The following is a 394-nucleotide window of genomic DNA, read 5'->3' as shown; positions in this document are numbered from 1 at the left end:
CAAAGGTGGAAGGAGAACTGAAAGGCCCAAGTGTTGATATCAAGGGCCCCCACGTAGACCTTGGCAGACCAGATGTCGAACTTCACGGGCCAGAACTAAAAATGCCTAAAATGAAACTGCCTAAATTTGGTGTACCAGGCTTGAAAGGCGAAGCCCCTGCTGTCGATGTCGCCCTTCCAAAGGGAAACATTGGTGTTTCAGACCCTGGGGTAAAGATAGAGGCTCCTAGCTTGGACATCAAAGGCCCTGGAGGGCAGTTGAAAGGTCCCCACATCAAGATGCCAGAAATGCACGTGAAAACCCCTCAAATATCCGTGCCAGACATCGATCTGAACTTGAAAGGCCCTAAGGTCAAAGGAGACGTTTCCATTCCAAAGGTGGAAGGAGAACTGAA

General features: G+C 49.7%; 1 protein-coding gene across 1 annotated transcript; it reads left to right on the top strand.

Moving 5' to 3' along the window:
- Positions 1 to 5: 5 nt before the first annotated feature.
- On the top strand, positions 6 to 377 carry LOC107125480 (neuroblast differentiation-associated protein AHNAK-like; the record flags this gene model as incomplete). Its single annotated transcript, XM_015428898.1, has 1 exon — positions 6 to 377. A coding segment is annotated over one exon (372 nt), but the record flags the coding sequence as incomplete, so codon positions are not given.
- Positions 378 to 394: the final 17 nt, after the last annotated feature.

Source organism: Gekko japonicus, unplaced genomic scaffold (genome assembly GCF_001447785.1).
Source record: "Gekko japonicus isolate JY-2015 unplaced genomic scaffold, Gekko_japonicus_V1.1 scaffold108954, whole genome shotgun sequence".
NCBI lineage: Eukaryota > Metazoa > Chordata > Lepidosauria > Squamata > Gekkonidae > Gekko > Gekko japonicus.
This window is presented reverse-complemented; position numbering and strand designations above follow the sequence as displayed.